The sequence below is a fragment of the Suricata suricatta genome, chromosome 15 (genome assembly GCF_006229205.1).
Source record: "Suricata suricatta isolate VVHF042 chromosome 15, meerkat_22Aug2017_6uvM2_HiC, whole genome shotgun sequence".
Classification (NCBI taxonomy): Eukaryota; Metazoa; Chordata; class Mammalia; order Carnivora; family Herpestidae; genus Suricata; species Suricata suricatta.
In genome coordinates this window covers 62,222,263-62,246,782 of record NC_043714.1, presented here as the reverse complement: position 1 = coordinate 62,246,782, position 24,520 = coordinate 62,222,263, and the positions used below count along the sequence as shown (strand labels likewise).

The window sequence follows — 24,520 nt, the reverse complement described above, 5'->3', positions numbered from 1 at the left end:
TAGACTCCGCCCACTCCCGAAGCCCGGCCCTGGGCGCGGGATGGAGACTGGGTGCTGGTGGCTGGGGGGTGAGTTCGAGGACTCCGTGTTCGAAGAGAGGCGGGAGCGGCGGCCTGGACCGCCGGCGTCCTATCGCGCCAAACACTGCGAGCCGCAGGTGAGAGGGCGGGGCCTGCTGGCCTCTGCCGGGACCGCCGACCTCGGCCTTCGAGGTCCGGATTGGGGAGCTCCTCGCGGCACCAGCGCCCGCCGCCGTGCCGGGCCGCCCCTCGCGTTGCCCTGCCTCTCTCCCCACGAGGCCGGCGTTTCTCGAGCCCCACCTGGAGGGCTCGGCCTGTCGGCTCCGCTCCGGCGGCGCTTAACTCGTACCGGGCGTTTGAGGGGGGGGGTCTCCCCCAAGGCTCGCTGATATCACGTGCCGCCCCCGCCCTGATTCTACGGTTCCCCAGGCCATACTGATTCTACAACTGGGACCCCCGACATCCGGCCCCCGCCCACTTTCCAAAACTGAACTGTTGTCCGCGCGGCCAGCAGCGACGCCCCGCCCGCTGGCCGCTCCGCCCACTGGCCTGCCCTTGGTTGGTGAATTCCCTCAGCCCTTGTCAGCCCTGCTCACAGGGTCAATTCCGTTCCATTGTATCTTATTTCTTAGAGCGCACCTTGAACGCTGCCTCCTCCAGGAAGTCTTTTCTGATTTCCTCCTTTGAAGCAAATAGTTTGACTACTTTCCGTTTCCATTTAGTTTGTGTTAACAGCCCTTGTCAGGAGCGTCAAGCTCTTGGACCCGGAGTGCTAAATGATCCCAGGCAGAGTGGGTGCTTGACTTTACGTCCTCTACGGTGCCTGGCAGTTTTTGTTCATAATAGCAAACTCCGTGAATGTTTTGAATTAGTAAAATATTATTTTGTATTACCGCATAGGTGTAAAACTCAGCTCACTGTCAAAAACGTACCTGTTCCGGCACTGTGCACGGTTCCTTTATAGGCATGGTCTTCAGTTTTCCTTGAAACCGTTGTAGAGACCTCAGGCGCTCAGTAATTACTGAAATATGTTTGTTTTATTTCACTTTGCTTTTCTCCTTACCTGTACATCCTTTCAGCGTTGATCGTGTAGACTAAGAACAGGAATGGGCTTGGGAAGAAGTCATAGAAGTGCAGCATCAAAAGCTATAGTTATGAGATAGGCCCCTGAATTCTGGCCTGGGCTTTACCGTTTGCCTTTCAAGGTGTCAGTTCCTTCCTCGTCATTTGGGAAAAATCGTATTTGCTGGCGCCCAGGGCTGTTGCGGGGTGCAATGGGAGAGAGACCTGGTCAGGGGTGATGTGCTGTGCACTTAGAAAGTCAAACGCGAAGATCACCACTCGTGAGCCAGAGAGGCCTTCCCCAGGTCATGTTGGTTTCCCTGGGTGGAAAACTGGGAGCTTGGGGTAGGTTTCTGTTGTCCCTGTTTTGCACATGATGGGGGTTGGCATATCCAGTGCTTCACCTCTTAGTACCCCCCCTTGTTCTCAGATCTCCCCTCCTTTTACCAGAAAGGGTTTGAGGGCATCCCTGTTCTGGATTGTTGTGGGCCCGCAGGTTAGGTGGGAGAGTAAAAACAGTCATTCGAAAGCCCCTTTTTGCTTGACCGTCTCCCAGTGGGATCATGACGATTGGATGGAAGGTTCGCAGTCAGGCAGTTGGGTTTGGCGCTGTGACTGGAGAGTGGCCTCCGCACGGAGGAAAATCATGGGTTCAGTACAGTAGACTGTCGTTGACTTACGCAGTCCTTCAGGGACAACAGAAAAACAGCAGTTGCCAACTTTCTTCGCTGTGATGGATCAGGCTCAGGAGAGAAATGATTGCACTAAGTTAGTAGGAGGGCAGTGATAGCCAGGCGACTCTTCTAGAAACCTAGAACCCTCTTTTAGGAACCAAGCAATGTGGACGTGTTGGTGGAACTGTTGCAAATGCAGTTGCGTTTGAATGGCACTTGCCTGGGGCTGGACCCCATTCAGCCTCAGTGTGTGTGTTTTTCTGTGAGGAAAAGGGAGGCCGAGTTACTGCTTTGGAGCTGGAAACTCTGGCGCACAGACTGCTTCTTGTTACACCTGTTTTCTCATGTTCATGTTCTTATTCACTAACCAGAAACTCCCAGTTCACTTTCCTTTCTATCCATAAGGTTTAAATCAGTAGAAAAGGGAATACAATATTCCAGATGGGCATTTACTCCAACTTCCTTCCTACTGGTCTTTGGCATTTGATTGCATGGAAACCTACTTTTCAGCCTTAACTTCTGCCTCTTTGGTTAGATTCTACTTTTTGCTTTTACAACATTTTCATAATAAGCACTATAAAGATAATTCTTTTTTCCTGTATCCTTTCCATAAAGAATTGTCAATACCTGTTCCGACCACTCTAAAAATGTCTCTACAGGGAAACATATGTCAGCCTAAAGAAGCGTTCAAGAGACAGCTAAATGGCTCAGTCAACCTAAGCGTCTAACACTTGATTTTGGCTCAGGTCATGATCTCATGGTTTGTGAGTTCGAGCCCCACTTTGGGCTCTGTGCTGACAGTATGGAACCAACTTGGGATTCTCTTTCTTTCTCCTCTCCCTCTCTCTTTCCATTTCTCTCTCTCAAAATAAATAAGTAAACTTAAAAAAAAAAAAAGAATTTTTGAACTGTCCTAGTTAAAATGTAGCTTCCCAGGATCCACAACCCCGTTTTGAAATACTATAGATAGAAATAGGCCTGTACTTCTTTTTCAGTTGAGACGTTCCATATCATGGGTAAGTTACGAAAAATTTAATAAAAGCTGAGCCATCACTAAAATTGTCATTCTCCTTATCACACAGATTTTCCTGTGAGTCTCATCCTAAGAAAGGATCTTTCTTTTTGAGGTCTAATCAATTATATATGGGAAATTGCTTCTACTGGAGTATGAGGTGGAAAAGTATCACTTAATTCTCTATAATATGCTATTTTCGCAATTTCTAGTGGTTTTATGAAGAAACGGAGAGCAGCGATGATGTCGAAGCCCTAACCCTGAAGAAATTCAAAGGGGACCTCGCCTACAGACGACAGGAGTATCAGGTAGAATTGAGCATGTCTAAGGTTGTGCTACTTGAAATAGGCTCTTACTCAGTTACAGCATATCAGTTACGAGTGTGTTGTTTGTGAGGATGAAGTTAGCCTTTTGTGGCAGGTGTCTGTAATCTCAGAATCCCAAATCTCTGTCCTGTTCTATCATTTGTTTAGTTTCCTGTCACTGCAGTACAGGATCTTCCTGGGGTCCTTGCAGGTCTGCTTCCCCCGGCTGTCTATCTCCTCATTCTGTGGGACCCTCTACTGCAGATGCCTCGGGGGTCAGAGGAGCAAAGCACCCCAAAATGTGTAAGAAAAAGAAAGAACTAATAATTAGGTACCAGCTTGCTCGACCCATAAAATCTCATTTCTGCTTCACAAGAGTCCCTTTGTTATTTTGCTGATGAAAAAAGGAAGGTTATATATAGCGAGTTAGTGGCAGAATCAGGATTCAAAGCCTGGTGAGCTGGGCCCCGGGGTGCTTTGCTACCATACGGTGATATATTTTCCATGGTGGTGTTGGTTATCTTCGCTGGCCGTCTCTTTTCTAGTTTTTAGAAAGCAGTACTGACAGATACTCAAGTTCTCCTTAGTTCATTGCAGAGTCCTTTGTAATATTACCTTTTGCCACGAAAAAAAAATCATCCCTATCACTGAATCCTTTTTTCTGCTGTAGTTTCGCCTCTCTTTTCATCCCTTCTCTTCATTTCCTTTATGTCCCAAATAATTGGCAGAAAGCACTGCTAGAGTACTCCAGCATCTCGGAAAAACTGCCGTCTACAAATTTCGCCCTGAAAAGGGACGTCCAGGAAGGCCGGGCGCGGTGTCTGGTGCGCCTGGGAAGGGCCGCCGAGGCGCTGGAGGTCGCCGCCAACTTGGTAAGCGGTTTCATCGCTGCGTCTCCATTGCTTGTCCTGGGATTGTCGAATAGTTTATTTTCTAACAGACAAAACAAAGAACAACTTCTCGCTAGCAGCAAAATCTGTGGGGTTGGATGAGTAGATGAAGATTGTCAATGGTGTAAGAATTTTATTAGGATCAAAAGTCCAGAGCTCTAGACAATCACTTTCTTGTAATATTTTTTCTTTCTGTGTTATGCTCAAAAGTTCTTCATTGCCTGAAAATCTCATTTGTAAAGGTTTTCTTCTTGTGAGGAGTAAATATTCAGAGTAGAAGGATCATCAGTAATTTCAATTTTTTTTAGATTTTATTTCCCAAAATTTCTACAATGATCATGGATTACTTTTGTAAACAAGAAAACAAGTTACCAAAAAAACCCACACCTAAGTATACACTGAGCCAAGCTTAACAGCCTTTTTTATTCTATTTTTTTCAGCCTTTTTTATTTATTAATGGAATTTGTAGAATCCCTTTTTTAAGGGATAAAGAAAAGCAGCTATTTGCAATTCTAGATTCTGCCTGTTTTTGTTTTCAGATGATGGCATTTTTGGTTTACTTCTGGTGTGTGTGCGCGCCATTGTGTACATTGTATATGGGGGCTGGTCTAAGTTGACCAGTCTTAGGTTATGGGTGACCAGTTTACTTCCTCAGAGGAAATTAACGAGGCGTCAGGGCACTGATCTTGAACCCCGCGGATGCAGCCGAACAGAGGTCAGCCTAAAGTATTCATGCCATTGAGCTGTCCTCTTCATGTCATCAACTAAGAGAGATCTCCACATTTGCTCGCCAGTGGGGTTCATCACCCAGCGCCCCAGCCCCTGGCAGTGAGGGGAAACCGTGGACGCTGCGAGTAGAATGTGGAAAGCAGCTGTGTCTTGGCCTTCTTTTCTCCTCTCTCATGAGTGCGGGTTAATTCTTAAGCCGGAAGGTAAAGTTACCTGGTTCGGGAAGCGCAGGGCACGGTGAACTAGGTGGACTCTGTCTCCCGGGTCTACAAATTAACAACAGCTTTGGCCCTTTCAGTGGATTTTCTAGACCTCAGTCACCCGTCCTTCGTTCCTGTTCCGTGCTCTTCTGTCACCTCTCTCTTCCTGGCGTCTCCTGCACATCTCCTACCCTGCTGAAGGCAGTGGCAGTGGTGTTAGCGTCTGGGTTGTTTTTGTGGCTCCCTCCAGCTTAGTTCTGTGTTTCTGGGGCTCAGAGAAGGAGCTGTGGCCAGGTCCCGTTGCCTGGGATGTCACCAGGCCAGAGGAAGGACCAAGTGGAAGCCCTTCAGCTCCCCTGCCAGGACGTTGAGAAGTATTCGTCAGGCCTCTAGACACCGTGTTGGGGAAGGGACCAGCAGGACAGGCCCGGGGACGTTACCCTTTCTTTGGGTCTCTTCACATGATCCCAGCAGACCCTGTCGATTTGCATAGTTTCTCATTTCCTAGAGCCCCATGTTTTATTTTTAAAATCTCTTCCCTACTTATAGACCCTGGTCTTTTGTTATTAGCTCTGGTCTATTTCTGTTTGTGTCTTGGTAGCTGTTGTCCTTTCCTGTTCTGTAGGGGGCAGGCCAGAATACCGCCGTGGACAGAGGAGACAGCTAGTCCTGGGGTTCCTATCAGGATGTGAACATTTTAGATGCTCACAGCTTCTTCTTTTTTTTTTTTTTTAATGTTTATTTTTGAGAGAGGGAGATCAGAGCATGAGCTAGAGAGGGGCAGAGTGCACTTGGGGGAGGGGCAGAGAGGGAGGGAGACACAGAATCTGAAGCAGGCTCCAGGCTCTGAGCTGTCAGCACAGAGCCTGATGTGGGGCTCAAACTCAGGAGCCAAGCTGTGAGATCATGACCTGAGCCAAAATCGGACGCTTAACTGACTGAGCCACCCAGGCTCCCCTTATGCTCACAACTTCTAATTCACCTCTCAGTGATTTTTAGACAGAATTTGTAATGGAATTTATTTGTATTTTTTTATTTCTTTAAATAATTTAAACATCTTATAGTAGCTGATGCGCTCATGTGATAAGCTGTCGTAAGGACATAGCTTTCTGATGGTAAATGACTCTTAAAATTACGCACTCTAGAGACACCTGGGTGGCTTAGGTCATGATCTCCCAGCTTGTGAGTTCGAGCCCCATGTCAGGCTCTGTGCTGACAATGCAGAGCCTGGGGCCTGCTTCAGATTCTGTGTCTCCCATTCTCTCTGCCCCTCCCCTGCTCACTCTGTTTCAAAAATGACTAACATTAAAAATAAATAAATGTATGCATTTTACAAACATGTATTTCAGTCCCACCACGTGCCCAGCTCTGGGTTCAATGCTAAGGTGACGGTGGGAGCATAGCCATACCCTGTATGTACACTGTTCACCTAGTAAGCATGTGTCAGCTCTTGGAAAGTACCCTTGGGGCACCTGGGTGGCCAAGTCAGTTAAGCATCCACCTCTTGATCTCAGCTCAGGTCTTGACCTCAGGATCATGAGTTCAAGCCTTGAGTTGGGCTCCGCGCTGGGCATGAAGTCTACTTTAGATAAATAAATAGAAGAAAAGAAGCTGTATTCTGTGACTTCTAGTGTGACTGTAGCTCTGTTGCTTACTAGCTGGGTGACTTCAGGCAAGGTCTCTGACTTTCCTTTTGTGACTCAGTTGCCTCATCTATAGATAGAATGGGCATAGTAATGGAATCTGTTTCAAAGGATCATCACGAGAATTAAATGAGTAAAGCGCTTAGAATCATGCCTGGCATATGTTAGCACTCGATAAATATTAACTGTCCTCATCATTATGGCATTTCAAAAGGAGTTGCATTATTCTGGAAAAATCACACAAAGTCATTTATTTTTATTGATTGATTGATTATAAGTTTCATGCCCAGAAGGGCCTGGGTGGCCCAGTCAGTTAAACATCCAACTCTTGATTTTGGCTGAGGTCATGATCTCATGGTTCATGAGATTGAGCCTTGAGTCGGGCTTCATGCTGACTGTGGAGCCTGCTTGAGATCCTCCCTCTCTCTCACTCTCTCTCTATTAAAAAAAAAAAAAAAAGAGGAGTAGACTTTATACCCGTCATGGGGCTCAGGACCCTGATCTCCAGACCTGAGCTGACAGGGCACCTGGGTGGCTTAGTCGGTTAAGCATCTGACTGGCTCAGGTCATGATTTCATGATTCATGAGTTCAAGCCCCACATTGGGCTCTGTTCTGATAGCTCAAAGCCTGGAGCCAGCTTCAGATTCTGTGTTTCCCTCTATCTTTGCCCCTCCCCTGCTCACACTCTCTCACACACACTCCCTCTCAAAAATAACCAACAAACAAAAAAAAGGACCTGAGCTGAGATAAAGAGTTGGACCCTTAACCAACTGAGCCACCCAGGTACCCCCACACAGTCATTTAAATGGACTTTAATTCGGAGAGAGTTACTATCTGTTACAAAAACTCTCCCATCAAAATCATGGTTTGTATGTAACAGCCTCTACCCCAACATACATTGGAAATCTGAAACGTTATTAAAGAGCATAAAGCACTTGGACTACTTATAGAAGACAGGTAGCTTCTCTTAAAGCCTGTATGTGTTGCTCTCCTTATACATAAAAGACATGAAGACGTATTACTTAGTTACTAACCATGTGTTACTTCCGAGGTGCTCTGCTCTTAGGAATTCAGCATTGACAATAAAACCTTTTGAGGGAGAAAAAAGAGTTAAAATAAGAAACAGACTCTTAATTATAGTACTCCTGAAACTAATATAATACTATATGCTAACTAACTGGAATTAAAATAAAACTTAAAAAAGGCAAAGAAAATTGTAGAAAATTTCTGAAGGCAAAACTTCAGAAAAAATTTTGTGTGTGATCAAGACTGACTAAGGTTGAAATAGATGAGTTTTATTTTTTAATTTTTTTTAATATTTATTTTTGAGACAGCGAGTGAGCAGGGGAGGGTCAGAGAGAGAGGGAGACGCAGACTCTGAAGCATGTTGCAGCCTCTGAGCTGTCAGCACAAAGCCTGATGCAGGACTCGAACCCATGAACTGCGAGATCATGACCCAAGCCGAGGTCAGATGCTCAACCGACTGAGCCACCTAGGCGCAGGCGCCCCTGATGAGTTTAAAAAAATAAAAAGGCAAAACCAAAATTGGAACCTCATGGTTAGGAAGGACAGAATACTAAACAATGGTAATAAAACCAGACCTATTCTGTCATCGGGAAGGTACAGCGTCACTAAATAGGTTGCATGAAGCTTTATTCTGTACATTCTCACTTGATGTATAAATATTTGGAATCCTCCCCAAGCTTTCCCCTCGCTGGCCGGTTTCTTGAGGCTGCACCTGGGTAGTTTTACTTGTATTTCCTGCTCCGTGTAATTCTGTGAAGGAGCTCGATCTGGATGCCTCTAGGACCAGGTTTCCTTTAGACTTAAAGTGAACTGAAAGGTAATTTTAGTCTGCCATCTGCTCCTTATAGACTTTAACGTAGAGAAAGAAGCCTTTTTTTCCCTAACCCACAGGGCTTTTGCCGAATGGCAAGTTAGGCGAGAGGTGGTGACCCTGGTTAAAGAGAACTTAAAAAGGATTTTCTGATCATAAGGAAACCAAGCAACCCCTTCTGGCCAAAAACAATTGGCCTTCGTAATCGTTACCAGGGACGGCATTTGGATTCAATTATGATGCGTCATGAGGCCCTGAGAGCTTCAGGGCTATCCTGTTTAAGATATCTAAGCCAAGTCACATTTGGAGTGGAGTCCATTCGAATCCTCAAGGAAATTACCATTTGGATTTTTAGGAAGCCTGGAATATTAAAATGGAACCATTAGCCCAGGGTACAAAAGAGTCGGCTTGGGTCTTTCAGCCGTCTGGCTTAAGACAATAAGGATGACCTTAAAAATTGAAGATAAACATTTACGTTTTTGGTGCTGAATTTTGTCAGGACATTGTGCCAGGAATTATGTTATGGTTATGCCAGAAATGTTTGGGAATTTCTGATGGTTATTTTGGTAGGTAGAATATATTTCTCTGTTTACGTCTTAAAACTTAGTTCTCTCTTCTTGTGTAGCTACTGAGAGATAATTCTAAGTTATAACACACACAACTTAGGTTTTTAAGCATCTCCGTTTTTACATGGAAAAGGTTCTGCAGTTTAAAGTTTTTAACTTCTGGGGCACCTGGCTGGCTCAGTTGGTGGAGCTTGGTCTCAGGGTATGGGTTTGGACCCCATGTTGGGTATAGAGATTACTTAAAAATAGAATCTTAAAATTTTTTTTAATGTTTATTTTTGAGAGACAGAGTGTGAGCTGGGGAGGGGCAGAGAGGGAGGGAGACACAGAATCCAAAGCAGGCTCCAGGCTCTGAGCTGTCAGCCAGAGCCCGATGCGGGCCTCAAACCTACGAGCTGTGAGATCATGACCTGAGCTAAAGTCGGATGCTTAACCAACTGAGCCACACAGTTACCCCAAAAATAGAATCCTAAAAAATAATAAAGTTACACCTTTTTTTTCTCCCTAGGAAAATAAAGCAACTAATACAGACCATCTAACCACTGTGCTCCAGCTCCAGTATGCTATTTGTTCAAGTCTGCAGAACTTGGAGAAAACAATTCTCTGCCTACAGAAACTGATTTCTTTGCATCCTTTCGATCCTTGGAACTGGGGCAAATTGGCAGAGGCTTACCTGAGTCTGGGGCCAGCTCCATCGGCATCGTGTGCGTCATCTCAAAAACAGACTCGTTCTACCTTCAGTGACAAGTCCATCCAATCTGCCTTTACACACCCGGGAAAAGACTGCTTTTTGTGTTTTCCTGAAACGTTGCCCGAGAACCCTGTGTTTTCTGTGGAAGCAAGCGGCAGTACTGAGCAGAAGAATGAGAGCGCTCTGGGAAGTGTTCAGAGCTGTGTGGCAGGCAGAGAGGCCGTCTTGCTGGAGGCCCGGGTGAAAGCGTGTGCCTCCCTTATACGAACCAGGTAAACGGAGGACGGATTAAACAACACATGGCACTACGCCTAGAGGGAAGGTGTTGTTTTTCTAGTTTTGAGCTTCAGAAAGTTCTAGGCTGGCCATTTGATAGACTTCTGAGGTTTTTCCCTGTAGTCCAGGTGGAATCCTTTGAACTTGTCCTTTTAGTCTGTAAGAGAAACAAAAGTATATTTGCTCCAGACTATAATTTGTATCATTATTCAAGATAAAATGTTAAAACTGTAAAACAGTAAAATTATGAAAAGTAAATGGATAAAACATTGACAAAGGGAAAGAGGTATTTTATTTATTTATTTATTTATTTTTAAATTTAACTTTTTATTCTATTTTTTTTTATAGTTTATTGTCAAGTTAGTTTCCACATAACACCCAGTGCTCATCCCCACAAGTGCCCCCCTCCATGCCCATCACCCATTTCCCCCTCTCCCCCACCCCCATCAACCCTTAGTATTTCAGATTCTCTCTGCCTCCATCCCTCTCTTTAACTGTTTTTTCCCCTTCCCCTCCCCCATGGTCCTCTGTTAAGTTTCTCCTATTCCACATATGAGTGCAAACATATGGTATCTGTCCTCTTCTGCCTGACTTATTTCACTAGCATGACACCCTTGCACAAATGGCCAGATTTCATTCTTTCTCATTGCCATGTAGTATTCCATTGTATAGATAAACCACATCTTCCTGATCCGTTTGTCAATTGGTGGACATTTAGGCTCCTTCCATGACTTGGCTACTGTTGACGGTGCTGCTATGAACATTGGGGTGCATGTGCCCCCATGCATCAACATTCCTGTGTCCCTTGGGTAAATTTCTAGCAGTGCTATTGCTGGATCATAGGGGAGGGAAGAGATGTTTTAAACCAGGAATTTTTCACTGGTAGGTCCTATGGAAATCTGCAGACAAAAAATCTGCTCTTGTGTTTGAATCACTATTAATATGAATAAAAATTCATTCTACAGAGAATTCCTATGGTTTATGTGCTGTGAACACTTTAAACCATCGTAATAGAGTTTAAGGGAAAGGGGAGCATATGCTTGACCAATTCTGTAATTTAGGAGAGAAACAAATTTGCTTAGGTCTCAAATGATGCCCCAAAACAGAGTGGTGTGGTTGTTGTTGTTGTTAACTCTGGAGAATTCAAGAAATATTAAGAGTGAGGCTTGCTGAGAAGTGGTATCTATTTGGCAAATTGTAAACTGTATTCAGCAGTTTTTTGGCCTTGACTACGTTACTTTTAATTCAGAAGTACGTTGAACGGCAGTGGTGTGCCAGGCACCTGCTGGGCGCTGGGATCATAGAGATGGTTGAAGAAAGAGGCCCTTTCTTGCCAGCACTCACTGTGTGCTCTGTCGGGGGAAACACTGTATCGTCAGGGACAGGCAGCACAGGCGCCAACAGGGTGTCCGTAGTGTGAGCAGAACCTTGTGGGGCCGGTGACGCAAGCAGGTCAGTGTAGGAGGAAGAAGGGCGCCTTTGCAGGGGGAGCGATGCTGCTGCTGCTCAAAGTGCCCGGCCTCGCTCAGCTGTCCGGAGAAACGAGTTCCGCGTGGTTCGCGAGCGCTGCTTCATGTCCGTGCCCGCTGCTGCCCGGGGAGGGTGCCGGATTCCCGCCGTGGGCACCAGGAGACTACCGTGGATTTCTGCGCAGAGGGCCACAGTTATGAAGTGCTGCCATGACCTTGACCCAGGCCTCTGACCCCAGAGCTTGTGTTCTTTCTAGAATACCTGCCGACTCTGTAATATTCCCCAGCTGAGAAGAAGCACACTGGGTAAAGAGAACGAAAGCAGAGTCCATGGGGTGGCACTGTGGTCACGCAGTCTGCTGCCGTGACAGAGCATTGGTGGTGGCTCCGGAGAGGCAGCTGGAGACCCCGAGCCCAGGATGGCATAGTGCGGAGGGGGAGGTGGGGGAAGAGGGAGAGGAGGAGGGTTTCCAAGGCAGAGCTCGTTGTAAGGACCTGATAAATTATTAGCGAACGAGTGTGGACTCCTCCACTTGCTTGAGGTCTGACCTGGCACAAAGTACACTCTCAGATCTCCAGTTTCTTCGTCTTCACCTTCATGGAGAAATGGGGAGATGCCTTCTTCGTGGGGTTGTGAGAGTTGAGTGTCTGAAGGACTTGGTGTAGTGCACACTGTGTGGCGAGCATTTGGTAAAGTTCGTTCTTCTATTAGCATATGATGTTAAGTGTCATCTTAGAGAATTTGGTTCTTAAGCTGAAGGCCTGAATAGTATTTGAAGGTTTTAAATGTCCTGAGTGGTGTGACAAGAGCTGTGATTTTAAGAGTGAGATCTGGGGGCTCCTGGGTGGCTCAGTTGGTTGAGCATCCAGCTTCGGCTCAGGTCATGATCTCATGGTTCGTGGGTTCGAGCCCCGCATCAGACTCTGTGCTGACAGCTCAGAGCCTGGAGCCTGCTTCAGATTCTGTCTCTCCCTCTCTCTCTGACCCTCCCCTGCTCATGCTGTGTCTCCTTCTCTCTCAATAAATAAAACTTAAAAAAAAAAATAAGAGCGAGATCTGGTGGCTGAGGATGTATTAGAGGAAGGTGTTGCTCTCCTGGGACACCTTGAAGGAGCTGTGGAGTCCTCGGTGGGTGGCAGTGAGGACCTGACCTAGCTCAGTGCAGTGGCAATATGAGGAAACTGCAGCCACTGCAGGAAGGTCGATAGGACTTGGGGACCAGCTGAGGCTGTGGAAAAGACGAGGAGGGAGGAGGGTCGCAGAGGAGTTCAGGATAAGTCAGGAGTCTCCCTCGGGTGTGTGGGTGGATGGTGGCACCTTTCCTGAGACATGACACACAGGAGGAAGAGCAGAGCAGGCTTAGGGTGGAATCAAGATTTCAGTGTAATGTGCTGGGATTCAGGTGCCTGTAGGACGCCCAGCGGGAGCTCTTCCCTAGGAGGAGCTGAACTCAGAAGACGGGAGCTAGAGATGAAGGGGCTTCAGGAAGGGGATTAGCAACCAGGTGACGGTGAGAAGTCAGGTCGGATTGATTCTGAGAAGAGGATTTGACACTGAGGAGGTCATTTGTGGCCTTTGAGAAGGCAGTTTCAGTAGCAATGGGTGACAAGGCGGATGGCAGAGGGCTGAATGAACATGACACGGAAGTGGGTGGGTGTAAGCTGTGTTTTCAAGTACTTTTAGGGGCAAGAGGGAGAAAGCAAGTACGTAAGAGAAAATGAGTCCCAAATGTCCATGTTCCCAGAGGCCAGTGGGTACCATAAACCGGTGTGAGTGAGTCGGGGAAAGTGGGTCAAAGCGTTCTCTCTGCCCACATTCTCCAGCGACTTCCTGCCGCGCCCACGTAACCGCCATGCTCCCTTCCATGGTCTGCGAAATGTTCCGTTGTTGGCCTGGCCTTTTTCTCCTCATTCACCAGTTGTTTGTCTCTCCGGTCCAGCCACAGTGGTCTGCAAGATTGGCAAACATGTCAAGCTAATTCATGTGTCGGGGCCTCCTTCCCCCAGATACTGTGTGGCTGGCTCACTGGGTGGGTCTTAGCCTGAGTGGTTACTCAGAAAAGCCTTCCTTCACTGCCGCAGCTGAAGCAGACACTTTATCCACCCTACTTGGATTTGTTTTCCCCTCACAGCACTCCTCACTCCTAAAATCCTCTTACTTATTTGTGATCTCTCTTCTTCCACACCATGCAATAGGAACCTCTCTGTTTTGCTCACCAGTTTCTCCTAATGCTTAGAACAGTGAGGGGTCCATTCTTCAAGACAGGAGAGCCGAGTGCTTCTGGGAATAGCAGTAGGGACCAGTCAGGCCAGAGGGGACCTGTAAAAGGCCACACATTGGATATTTTAAAAAACAATAAAGTGGGGCGCCTGGGTGGCTCAGTTAGTCAGGCGTGTCTGGCTCTATAATGCCCAAGATTTTAATATCACCCCAAAACCAGAAACCGCCCGGGAGACCGAGGCACGCATGTAAAAGCAAAGGGCAGTTTTATTACGGCTTAGGCTCGGTCTCACAGCCTTCACCAACGCAGTGGATCCGTGCTGAGAGCCCCAAGCAAGGGCTGAGTAGGGTTTTTATGGGGTTTGGGAAGGGGGAGCTACAAGAAATCGTGACATAGGTACAGTGACCCAATTATAATGGTACAACAGTATTGGCAGCAGCTCTAACCATACACACTGTTCAGAGCGTTCGTTACTTTTGGCGGGACCCAACCACAACATTTAGGGCATCTTTGAAATTAACCAATTACAGAGCGAGTTCAGGGTCTTGTTTGGTGACTCTGGGGTTAGCTTTAACACTAGGTAACAGGGTCTTATCTAAAGTTCCCATCTGCAGGCCTTACCCTTAGGAATGTGGGGTGAGGTAGCTGGGCTTTCCTGATTGGATACCCCCGGGCAGTGTATGACTGCCAAATGGCCACATGGTTGCCAAATGGCCAAATGGTTCCCGAGCGGAGCGACTGACCTTAGGCCTTCTAGCTTAGAGGCTGTCTAAGCCTGTCATGGCATCTGTTTGGTTCAGCCTTACAGCTCTTGATTTTGGCTCAGGTCATGATCTTTCAGTTGGTGAGATTGGGCTCCGCTTCAGGCTCTGTGCTGACAGCACACAGGCTGCTTGGGATTCTCTCTCTCTCTCTCTGCTCCTCCCCTGCTCTTGCTCTTTTTCTCAAAATAAGTAAATAAACATAAAAAAATTTTTAAGAAGAGAATATGTTGTCTAAAAAAAATTAAATAAACAGTAAAGTGAAGGAGCCACATGAGGAGGACAGGACGGGGGAGAAGAGAGAAGACCAGGTTAGGAACACGATGGGAAAGTTAAAGGTGAGGCAATTGCAAAGTTGTCACCAGAGACCCCCTCAAAGATTTGATCCTGCTTTGGGTAATTGAAGTACACTTGAGAATCTAATTAGTCCTTGAGGTCAAGTTGCTGTGGGTTCAGGCAGATTGAAGGGTCACAGAACACTGACTTCAAAGGAACACGTCCCTGCACTTTGTGGGGAGGAGCCTTTGATTGGGAAGATTGTCCTTTTCACTCCACATTGTTTGTGCTTTCAATCACTCGACTCCTCCAGAAAGCCCTTTTGAGGTTTGGCTCTCTAAAGATTTCTTTGAGGCGCTTTAGTCTGTGAATTTTAGAAAAGATGACTCTCCCAGGCAGTTTAGGGACTGCAGTAAAGGTGAATGGGTGCCTTCCTTGGGCCTGGGGTGCCTCCCGCCCCACAGAATGCCTGTGCTCTGGGGGAATCTGCCCTTTCCACTTTCCCTTACCTGTGCCCACATGTTGGGACTCCTGTTTTTCAGGCTTTTGCTGCAGCTCACCCAGTCTCAGCAAACCTCGTTTGCTTTGGAGAAGAACTTAAGGACTCAGCAGGAAATTGAAGATAAAATGAAAGAGTTCGGCTTCAAAGAAGACACTTTGCTGTTGATAGCTGAGGTGAGTGTTCGCATAAACCCCCAGGGCTCTCTGTGAACCTAGGAGGCATCGGAGGTATTTTTCCTGGCTCCAGCACTGTTTGAAAAAAAAAAAAAAAACAGCCAAGTCTCATCTACTTAAAAGACTCTCTCTCCCTGCTTTACAAGCCGTTTGATCACTTAATCCCTGGAAGCACCCAGTTCTCCATCGTGCTGGCGGCAAGGGCTCGGGTTCATTTTCTCGTTGGTGCCTGTTAGTGCCTGCCTGCCTGAATACCATCAATGCCCAATAATTGTGTTTTGAGTGCTGTTTATGGGAGTGAACGGTGACATTCTTGCAGCATTGCTGCACATTTTTCGTCCATTTGTCCTCCCAACACTCATAACAGCCTGTGGGACAGGTAGAGCTGGGAGTGACACTCAGACAGGTTGGGACCTGCCTAAGGTCAGACTTTAAGCGGCAGAGCTAGACTGGAGCCTGTTTAGCTACGGGTCCATTTTACTTTCTGCTCCGAGGTCCTACTACCTCGGTGGTTGAGAAATTCACATGTCAGGGTTCTGTTTTTTTTTAACCTTCATTAGCTCTTTTAAAAATACGATGTTGAAATTTCTTAAGACAGCATTTGGACATTATCTGCATTTGTATTTAAGTTATTCACATCAGTTCCCTTGAGTTTGAAATTGAAACTTGACAGTTCAGGTACTTCTCCCATGAAATAACTTCTGTCCATATCCATCCTGATGTCTTTCTTTCAGGAAATATTGGTTGCTTATCTCGATTGCCAGGTTCCTTTCTAAGCTCCCACTTGGACCCTGTTTTCCCTCTTATGGGACCATGCCCTTTTGTCTGTTCTCTTTGAGCCTTTTTCAACCTCTCCCCTTCCGAGGGCCCTTTTCCTTGAGCCCATGGACGTGTGCAGGTAGCCTGTCCTTCCTAAGTTCACTGTAGCCTTTCTGTGGTCTTAGCTTTCCTTCATCTTTCTGGGGTGTTCATGCCTCCTGACCACTCGCTTTTTGTTCCCTCTCCCCTTTACCCCCCAGAGGCCACACCAGTCTGGTTTTCTCCTGAATTCTTGATATTCCTCGCCTCTTGGGACTTCTGGTTTCCTCTGTGTCTTAAGTAACGACATCCTCTGAGGTCCCACTTAGGTTCTCTGTCCTCTCTGCCTGTCTCCCACAGAAGTCCTAACTCCACTCACGGTTTCAGTTGTCACCTCTGGGTTGATTACCCTCCACTCTGTGTCCCCAGTCCCATCTTTGGAACACTTTTGTCACATCTCAGACCAGTTGCCTACTGAGTGATGCATCTGAAATTACTGATGATCCTCCTGTCTCTTCAAGTACAAAGTGTCTCGGGTGACGCTGCTCATCAGAACGCTTCCCAGTCAGCCTTCTGTCGTCCCAGGCGGAGAGGAGTCGGCAACAGCCATCTCTGTGTTCTAGACTTCCTTCTTTTCCTCAGTCCTGTCTGTCCTTCTTTTATCCGGACCTGGGAGCTCACCAGCTGTGGGCCATGCCCTCTCCAGTCTCACCTCCACTGGGCACCCAGCCCACCCTTCATGCCACTTTTCATTTCTGGCACTGCCAGCACCCTCGTCCTCATCACCTCATGTGTGGCTCAGTCCTGGCTCATCTGTCCTCGCTTCCTTGCTTTGTCCCCTTAGATCTGTCTGCAGCGCGCTGCCGCCAGGTGTGTCTCCCAGCATTGCCTTGAACTTGTCACCTGATGCTCGATATCTGAAGTTGTGTCAGCCATCACCTCAGAGGTCAGGTCTAATGTAGGCGCCTCCCTGTGGTACCCAGGCCCTTCCGGAGAGTGACCCCGAACTCAGGACCTTGTGGTTCCTCACACAGCTCCTGTACGTCCCCTAGACTGACCTGCCACCTCTAACAGACTAGCCACGGGGTTTCTCGTCTCCACCTGTTTACTGCATTCCCATCCTCCAAGGCCCCGCTGAAGTTCTGCATCCCCTAGGAAGCTGTCCCTGAGTGTCCCTGTCTGTGGCAACGGAGCTCAGGTGGAGTGAATGCTTGAATCGGTAGCTCTTTGGGCATCAAAATACAAAAACAAAATACAAGAATACGTCTTACCTTTCAATTTGATTTTAGATTTCCTTGTAAGCAAGGTCATCCTCATAAGGAAGATCTCCGTACAGGATGTCTTCAACATCTTCATACTCTTTGCCGTGCTTGACAGACCTGTGGACTGAGTGGGATCATAGTCTTCCGCCGGCACGATGCATGCGAAATACCTGTGGAGCTTTCTAAGAAAGACAGGTGTCTGGGGCCTCACTGAGATTATAGTGTGCATTTCACTTTGCGTTCTGTTCATTTTCTTTTGCGACATGAGCAGGGCCCCGTGTCCTTAAATATCCTTTCATTGCATACTTCTTTCTCTTTTTTATAGTAGTTTTATTTGAATTAGGATCCATATAAGGTCCACAGATTGCATTTTGTTCTTCTATCTCTTACATCGCTTTCATTCTGTAATAGCTCCCCTTCTCTGCTTTTTTAAGATAAAAAATATATGTAACCTAAAAGTTGCCGTCTTCATCATTGTTCAGTGTGCAATCCAGTACTTACATGCAGTGCTGTGCAGCCATTGCTGTTTCCAAAACCTGTTCATCATTCCAAAGAGAAACTAACCATTAAGCAGTAATTCCCATTCCTCCTCCCTTCAACCCCTGGTGACCTCTAATCTACTTTCTGTGTCTATGAATTTTCCTCTTCTAGATGTTTCAAGTAGTGGGATCATATATCTGCCCTTTTATGTCTGGCTTATTTCACTTAACGTAATGCTTCAAGGTCCGTCCATTTGTAGCAGGTGTCAGAACTTCATTCATTTTTGTGTCTGAATGAGATTCCATCGCATGTGCACGCGCACCCTGTTGTGTTTGTCCCTTCGCTGTCGATGGGTGTTTGTGTCATTTCCACCTCTTGGCTCTTGTGAATAGTGCTGCCATGGCCGTTGGCATACGAGTATGTGTTTGAGTTCCTGACTTAAAACGTTTTGAGTATCTACCTAGCAGTGGAATTTGCTGAGTCACATGGTGATTTTTTGTTTAACTCTTTGAGGAGCTCTTTAAGATAAACAGTGTTTTCATATGTTTCATATGTTTGGCCATTTATATTTTGTGAAATACTAGTCATGCTTTTTCTTCATTATTCTACTTGTATGTTTTTGTTTATCTGACTAATTTTTAAGAGCTCTCTCTCTCTCTCCCTAGTAGGCTTACTAACCTTTTATATGTCGCAGTATTTTCTTTTTAATGTTTCTTTGTTTATTTTGAGAGAGAGTATACAAGCAGGGAAGGGACAGAGAGGGAGAAAGAATCTCAAGCAGGCTCCACACAGAGCCCAACGTAGGGCTTGATTCCATGAACCGTGAGATCACAACTTGAGATGAGATCAGGAGTCAGATGCTTAACCGACTGAGCCACCCAGGTGCCCTTTATGCAGTGTTTTCTGAATTGTATATGTACAATTCTTGGTATACAGAAGTTTAAATGTTTTTATATGCCAAATATTGTTGCAGATATTTTGAACCTATCAGTGATGCACCTGCTAATCCTTCTTTTTGGAATATTGCACGTTTGGGTATTACTATTGTTCAATTCTCTTTATTATTAAAAAAAGATTTTAGGTGTTATATCCCAGATTTTAAAGTACTACCTTCCATTGGGTGCAAGAAGTCACCAATTGTAAGACACATCATTATTTGATGGGTCACCGAGAGAAAAGATGCCATTTATACTATGGGGTGGGGTGAGGGCACAGATTCTTTCTCTTCGAAGTTCTCCAAAGAGAACTTCTGTGTTGTAAGGTACCTCTTGACATCAGAAATGTTAAAATACAAAAACAAACACCGTCGTAGAATTAATGAAAATACTAGGCTTTTCTTTTTTTTTTTCTTTTTTTTATGTTTTATTTATTTATTTTTGAGAGAGACAGCATGAGCAGGGTAGGGTCAGAGAGAGAGGGAGAGACAGAATCTGAAGCAGGCTCCAGGCTCTGAGCTCGCTGTCAGCACAGAGCCTGACACTGGGCTTGAACCCACAAACTGAGATCATGACCTGAGCCGAAGCCGGACGCTTAACGGACTGAGCCACCCAGGTGCCCCGAAAATACCAGGCTTTAATAAACGCGGACAGTTGCCCGGTTAAGCTGTTCCTCTCATTAGTTCTTTCCTCAAATAATAAGTAGCCTTTGAAGATTTAAAGCCAGAGGAGACCATTCTTTGAATGAGCTGCTAATCCATTATAATTTGAGTCTTCATGGGCACGCTGGATCTCAGGGTTTGCAGGAAACTTAGACATCATCTAGTCCAAAGCCAAGTGACTAAAATTCCCCCGATAGCATCCCTGCCAGATGGCTCCCTAACCTGTCACGCCAATGGTATGAAACGTGCTGGGACTTAAGTGTAGTTCACTGTCCTTACTGAAGACGGGCTGATCACTTCGTGGGGTCAGGTGCCAGCTGACCACAACTTGACGTCTGCACGTCCCATCAGAGAAGCTGACACGGGATCTGGGCCTACTCTGGCCAGTAGGGGGCAGTATTGTGCCTTCAGAGGCCATGCTTGTGCAGCATCTCCGGAGCAGTAAGGCTTTCTGGGTCAGCCAAGGGTAGGCCCAGCTACTTGCTAGTGACAGTTTGCAGTCTTTGACTTCTTTGGAGAACTTCTAAGAGGAAGAATCTGTGCCCTCACCCCACCCCCAGCAGCTGTATTCTGCCCCCGCTCTGCTTTCTGGCCATTTGACAGTGAGGGAGAAGCACTTGCCAACAGAAGGTGCTCTTTGATTTAAGAAGGTTGACCTGGCGCTCTCTGTAGGCTGCTAATAGTCGTACTACTACCGTGCATCAGTACTTCAGGACTTGTTCACTCAGGGGAAGGTAAGAGCAGAAATACGGATATTTTACGCACGTGGTCCTCGGAGCGCTACTTCTGAACAAACAGCTTTTCAATGTGTTGGAATTGTTGGACTCGTCCCCTGGCTGCTAAAGTAGTCTGCTTTTTTTGGTATGAAATCCTCTACCCTTGATGAGTAGCAGAGTCTTCCATTCTGCACGCGCTGCCCCTTTTACTGGGACGGGTTTTTTTCCCCCTCCTCCTGCTACAGGTTATGGGAGAAGATATCGTCTCAGAAAAAATAAAAGACGAGGTTCACACAGAGGTGAAGTGTGCTGGCCCTACAGCCCTGGCTGCCTTGGTGATTGCATCTTCGAAGGAATTTGAAGAGAAATGGTTCAGAAAGATCAAAGACCACTTCTGTCCCTGTGGAAACCGGTTCCAGACAGAGATACAAATGTTGGCATAGTGGACCCTTTAAAAACAAACAAAAAAACATCCTGTCCTATTTTAATTGCTCTTGTTTATTTCAGACAGACTGCACTGCTAATCATTGACTATAATGAATTTGAAATAATTATTTATGTTTTATAAAAATGGCTTCTCTTCCAGATTATTTCTACTGTGTTCAGTGTCTTGACTTTTTGGTTTTGTTTTCTTTGTAGATTTTTGCCATTCACTTAGACCTACTACCTCTTTAAAAGTTAATCTGTTGGGAGTGTATGAAAGGGGCTTTTAGGTATTGTGGTCTTTTAAAAACGAACTGTGTTAACAATCTGTACACGTATTCACATTGTTTACGTAAATTCGGGAAAGAAAAGAATGTTGAAATGTAGCAGTAAGCCATTTCCAAGAAGGGTGTGTCCAGGTCTGCGATTCTGACTTTGGTGTGGGCCTGAACAGCAGGTGCCCGTGGGGTGGGCTGTCTTCCCGGGGGGGGAGCCCTGAGCGAGACCTTCTCTAATGGGCAGTAGTCCACACACCTCCTTGTGCTCCAGGGGATGAAACCGGCTCTTTTGGAGGGCTGTTTGCTGTGCAGACATCATTGAAAAGATAGTGTGGAATGGAGGGCAGTCGGTGCCGGGCTCATCAGATGCACAGAATCACGAGGCGCACGGAGCGCGGTCTCGCAGGGTGATGGTGCTGTCCTTCCGGCCCCACGGATTAGTCACAGCCTCCAACATCTTGGATACAAAAGGCCATTACCTCGCTCTGATCATCTGAGATAGAAGAGCTCCCTTAGGAGGCGTGGGATTCAGTAGTAAACCAAACACGTCATCCGATGTCCCACACAGCTTTTTATTCAGCAGAGGGAAGAGAATCCCAGCCCTTGGTCAGGAGGTGGATCATCAGGATTTCCCTTCCACCTGCTGCCTCACCCCTTTCCAGGCCCCTTTCTAAAACAGACAAACACCTCCTTCTCTGTTTTGGCTGCTCTTTTAGTAGGTATGGTAGCCTGACCGGCAATGGCAAGTTGTCGTTTTTCTCTGATGTGAAACAGAAGATTGGGACCAGGAGCAGACATTTCAATTTTTAGAACCATTACAAAGGAAGGAAACCTCTCCACCAGTCCCCGTTGCCCCCCAGCCACTCATGGAGTCGTGAGCAGTCACTGTGGAGCTCCTGCTCTGTGACAGTCGTGGTGCGGCTGTTGCGGAGACACTGGCTTTCACGGGGTTCGCGGTCTCGCTGTGAATGGCCCTCAGGACAGAGCCCAGGCTCCCCGCTTCCAGCTCCCCAGCTTCAGATGTGCCTTAGCTTTTGCCTTTAGGCCTTCACACCAGCCGCTCAGTCTGGTACCTCCCCTCACCCCCGTCACGGGTCACGGGGCTAGTTCTGTTCACTTTTCAGGTCTCCATCTCCTTCTAGCTTCCTGGAAGTCTGACCTCCAGGGGCTGTAAGCTTCCCTCTTTCCTGCTCCTTACCGTTTCCTGCTGAGTCTTCCTGCTGTCTTGTCATGATACACTTCAAACCTCATAAAGTCAGGGCCAGAACTATCTTTTTTATATCGGTATCCTCGGGGCAGAATATGTGGCATTTCATTAAATATTGGTGGAATTTCTGGATTAACTGGTGAGGATCTTATTTTGTTTGCCCAAAGGGTTAACACCCCGAAGATCCAGCACAGTGCTGAGGCCTCAGCGCACCCTGCCTGTTTCTCTTTCTGGAGCTAAACGCCTTCCTCGTGTCAGTCTGGGCCTCCTCGAAATGCCCTTGACGCCTGAGTGGCTCAGTCAATTAAGTGTCTGACTCTTGATTTCGGCTCAGGTCATGATCTCAGGGTTCACAGGCTCTGCGCTGACAACATGAAACCTGCTTGGGATTCTCTCTCTCTCTGTGCCTCTCCCCCTTCCTCAAAATAAACTTTTTTAATGCCCTTCTCCCTCTATCCTGGCTTGGCTTCCCGTCCCCATCCTAACGTCCTGACTTGGTCCATGCTTTAGCTTTCCACCCTCTGGCTGTTCTCCCAGATCCACTGCGCTGCTCGGAACTGCCCAAGTGGTCTTCGTGAACCCACCCACGTTCTCACTCCTGCCTCGCCTCATTCCCAGCAGCAACTGGTGGTGTGTGTGAGAAGCCGGCTTCCCGCACTGTGGTGCTTGGCTGTGAAATGGCAGGAAAGCGCAGTCGGGAATACTGGCCACCTCAGAGTTCCGTCACACCCAAGTCCTCTTGATCATTCCCAGCACAGATGGCGAAGGGTAGGGTTAGCTGAGCAGTGATTGTGCTGAAGAAAAACCTCAGGCCTGCCTGCTTAGACACCCCACCCTCCTGTCAATGAATGAATCACTCGGAAGGTGAGCAAATGTGAGCCACAGAGGTGACTGCACTCCAGGCGGGCGGGGTGGGACCCAGTGGTAATTCTGGTCTCCTGTGATTCCCCAAAGGCTTGTCTTCAACGTTTCCCCCCAAGGGAGAGTTTATGCCTGATATTCTGAGCTGGTGAGAGTCCTTTACACTCTACAGTCTTCATACTGTAGCCAGAGGATCTTACAAAGATTGTTTGCAGCCATTCAGCGATTTCCCAACTCTTCATGAAGCCTGTGTGTGAGGCTCTGCATGGCCCACCTCACCCTGGCTCACTGGATTTTCTCATGTCCTTGGACTCTTCAAGGATCTTCACACCCAAGCCCTTTGTCCATCCAGTGACCTCCACGGGGAACATTGTTCCCTGCAGTCTCCTAGCCCTGCCATAAGCTTCCCCTTCCTACAGCTCTCAGCTCGGTGGTCATTCTCAGACCAGACGTTCCTGATCCGGGACCTGCTCAGGTCCCTTTAAATATCATGCTTCCCCCCCCCCCCCCAAAGCCTTTAAGGTGATTATAACTGAATTTTTGTTGTCTGCAGCCTTGCTACATCATAAGCTCTAGGACTGTGTCTCTGGTTTGCCCATTTACGGTGAGCTCAGCTTCCTGGACACTGTGTGACTTCTGCCCATCGCTGCCTCACTGGAGGCCCAGGCCTTGCAGAGGCCACCTAAGGCCTGGTGAGCCAGGAGCCCGTGTGGCCCGTTCCCACCGAGCTCCACCGCCAGCGCTGCCGGCCCCTGCTGCCAGCACAGCTCTGCGTTTCCACAAAGATGTGCCTCATGTTAGGAAATCTTGGGTAAAAATGTCTATGAAACAAACACCAGGCCAGTATTTACCAAAAAAAAAATCGTTTTAAGTAGTTTCCCAACACGTCTGCAATTTCATCTATAAAAGTAGTTTATACACTGATTTCCAAGGTCTTAATAATAAAAACAACATGCAAATAAGCCCAAAGCAGAGAATTATACAAAACCACTCAAATCTTGCAAAACAAGTCCTAATGAGGGGCAGCCCAGGCCTGGCTCTAGTCTAATCTGGTAATCTGAGTGCGGCCACTGGGAGGCGTTGATAAAGAGGTCAGGAAAAATAGACAACAGGCATTTGTGTATTCGGGGCTCACACTTGTCCTTTTCCCCCTCCTTGGCAGAGTGGCTTCAACACCTAGAGCTTCAGTGTTGTGCCTGCTCAGCCCTTGAGCTAACAACCACCACCCCCTCCCGGAAATGCCCTCTCACCCACACCGGTGGCAGCCACATTTGTACTCAGTGACCCTGACTAACTGGAGAGATGAAGGACGGTTACCTGATTGTAGCTGGACCAGCCAGAATCTCTAAGAGATTTAGAAATGAAAGATTCTTCTCGTGTATCTGAAACTAATAAAGGCGAAGCCTGGGCTGGCTGCATTCTGCCAAGTGCTGAGGAGCAGACAGCAGGTCTACAGAGAGAGGGAGGGAAAAGGAGGAGAGGAGATGCCCAACTCCTTCCTCACTGCAAGCCTTCCTGTTCTCCAGCCCCGGCTCCACTCTTGGCCAAGGTCTCCATGAAACACCTGGAGTGTGGTAGGCAGGATAATG

The 24,520-nt window shown here is 47.1% G+C and overlaps 1 protein-coding gene across 2 annotated transcripts; it reads left to right on the top strand.

The window, feature by feature from the left end:
* C15H8orf76 (chromosome 15 C8orf76 homolog) lies at window positions 1–20,752 on the top strand. Of its 2 annotated transcripts, XM_029923866.1 has the most exons (6): window positions 1–157; window positions 2,981–3,076; window positions 3,802–3,945; window positions 9,448–9,902; window positions 15,177–15,309; window positions 20,408–20,752. In XM_029923866.1, the coding sequence occupies exons 1-6, from the start codon at window positions 41–43 to the stop codon at window positions 20,603–20,605; spliced, it is 1,143 nt and encodes a 380-aa protein (XP_029779726.1). In that variant the 5' UTR covers window positions 1–40; the 3' UTR covers window positions 20,606–20,752. The 2 variants fall into 2 exon arrangements, with proteins under 2 accessions (XP_029779726.1, XP_029779727.1); XM_029923867.1 differs by lacking the exon at window positions 3,802–3,945.
* Window positions 20,753–24,520: the final 3,768 nt, after the last annotated feature.